At 47.0% G+C, this 1,199-nt stretch overlaps 1 protein-coding gene across 1 annotated transcript; it reads right to left on the reverse strand.

The window, feature by feature from the left end:
* Nucleotides 1-263: 263 nt before the first annotated feature.
* Nucleotides 264-1,199, reverse strand: LOC101522273 (olfactory receptor 7A10-like). The gene has a single exon (XM_004599470.3). The coding sequence runs from the start codon at nucleotides 1,197-1,199 to the stop codon at nucleotides 264-266; it is 936 nt and encodes a 311-aa protein (XP_004599527.3).

Consider the following 1,199-nt stretch of genomic DNA (forward strand, 5'->3'; position numbering starts at 1 on the left):
CTGGAACAATGATTACACTAAATGTGGGAGAAAAGGAAAAATCAGAAAGAAATTGTGCGCTAGCAGAGATAACACACATTGAATGAAATAATTACTAATTTGCCTTATACACAGAGGAGTAAATGATTAAAACATAATTTTAAAAAGACAGTGAACAGACTAAGCTTGCTTCCTCCTCTGATAAATGCATCATGGTGTCTGATTCTGAGGCTTGAGATGTGAGCCACTGACACTGCTCAGCCCCAACACTGTGGCTTCCACTATCATTTAGGGAACAGCAGTCTTTTCAGAGCCCTCTTCATGTCTGTGTTCCTCAGGCTGTAGATAAAGGGGTTCAGCATGGGGGTGACCACAGTGTACATCACTGAGGCTGCTGCAGTTGAGGCTGAACTTGGGGCACCACTGGCACTGAGGTACACACCTAAGCTTGTGCCATAAAATAGAGAGACAGTCAAGAGGTGAGAGGCACAGGTGGAAAAGGCTTTATACTTCCCTTGGGTTGATGAAATGGCACGGATGGAGAAGGCAATCTTAGAGTAAGAGTACAGAATACCAGCCAAGGGACCTCCTGCCAGCAGCACAGCTGCAAAGTAAATTACAAGGTCATTGAGAAAGGTGTCAGAACAGGCTCTGTGGATCACCTGATTCAACTCACAGAAAAAGTGATGGATTTCCAGGTGTGTGCAGAAGCTCAGCCTCAGCACCAGTAAGCTGTTTAACAAGGCATACAGGACACCAGTGATCCAGCACAGCAAAACCAGCTTCACACAGAGCCAGGGGTTCATGATGACCATGTAGTGCAGGGGGTGACAGATGGCCACAAATCGGTCATAGGCCATCGTGGCCAGGAGAAAGTCATCCAATGCAACAAACAATGTAAAGAAGAACATCTGTGTGATGCAGCCTGCATAGCTGATGGCTCTGCTGTGTGTCTGGATGTTCACCAGCATCTTGGGGATGGTGGTGGTAGTGAAGCAGATGTCCACCAAGGACAGGTTGGCAAGGAAGAAGTACATGGGCATGTGGAGGTTAGAGTCTGAGAGTATGGCCAGGACGATGAGCAGGTTCCCACTGACAGTGATCAGGTACATGGAGAGGAACAGACCAAAGATGAGAGGATGTAGGGTTGGGTTTTCTGAGAATCCCAGGAGAAAGAATTCTGCAAGCTGTGTTTGGTTTCTCAGCTTCACGTAGTGCAT

Source organism: Ochotona princeps, chromosome 20, assembly GCF_030435755.1.
Source record: "Ochotona princeps isolate mOchPri1 chromosome 20, mOchPri1.hap1, whole genome shotgun sequence".
Classification (NCBI taxonomy): domain Eukaryota; kingdom Metazoa; phylum Chordata; class Mammalia; order Lagomorpha; family Ochotonidae; genus Ochotona; species Ochotona princeps.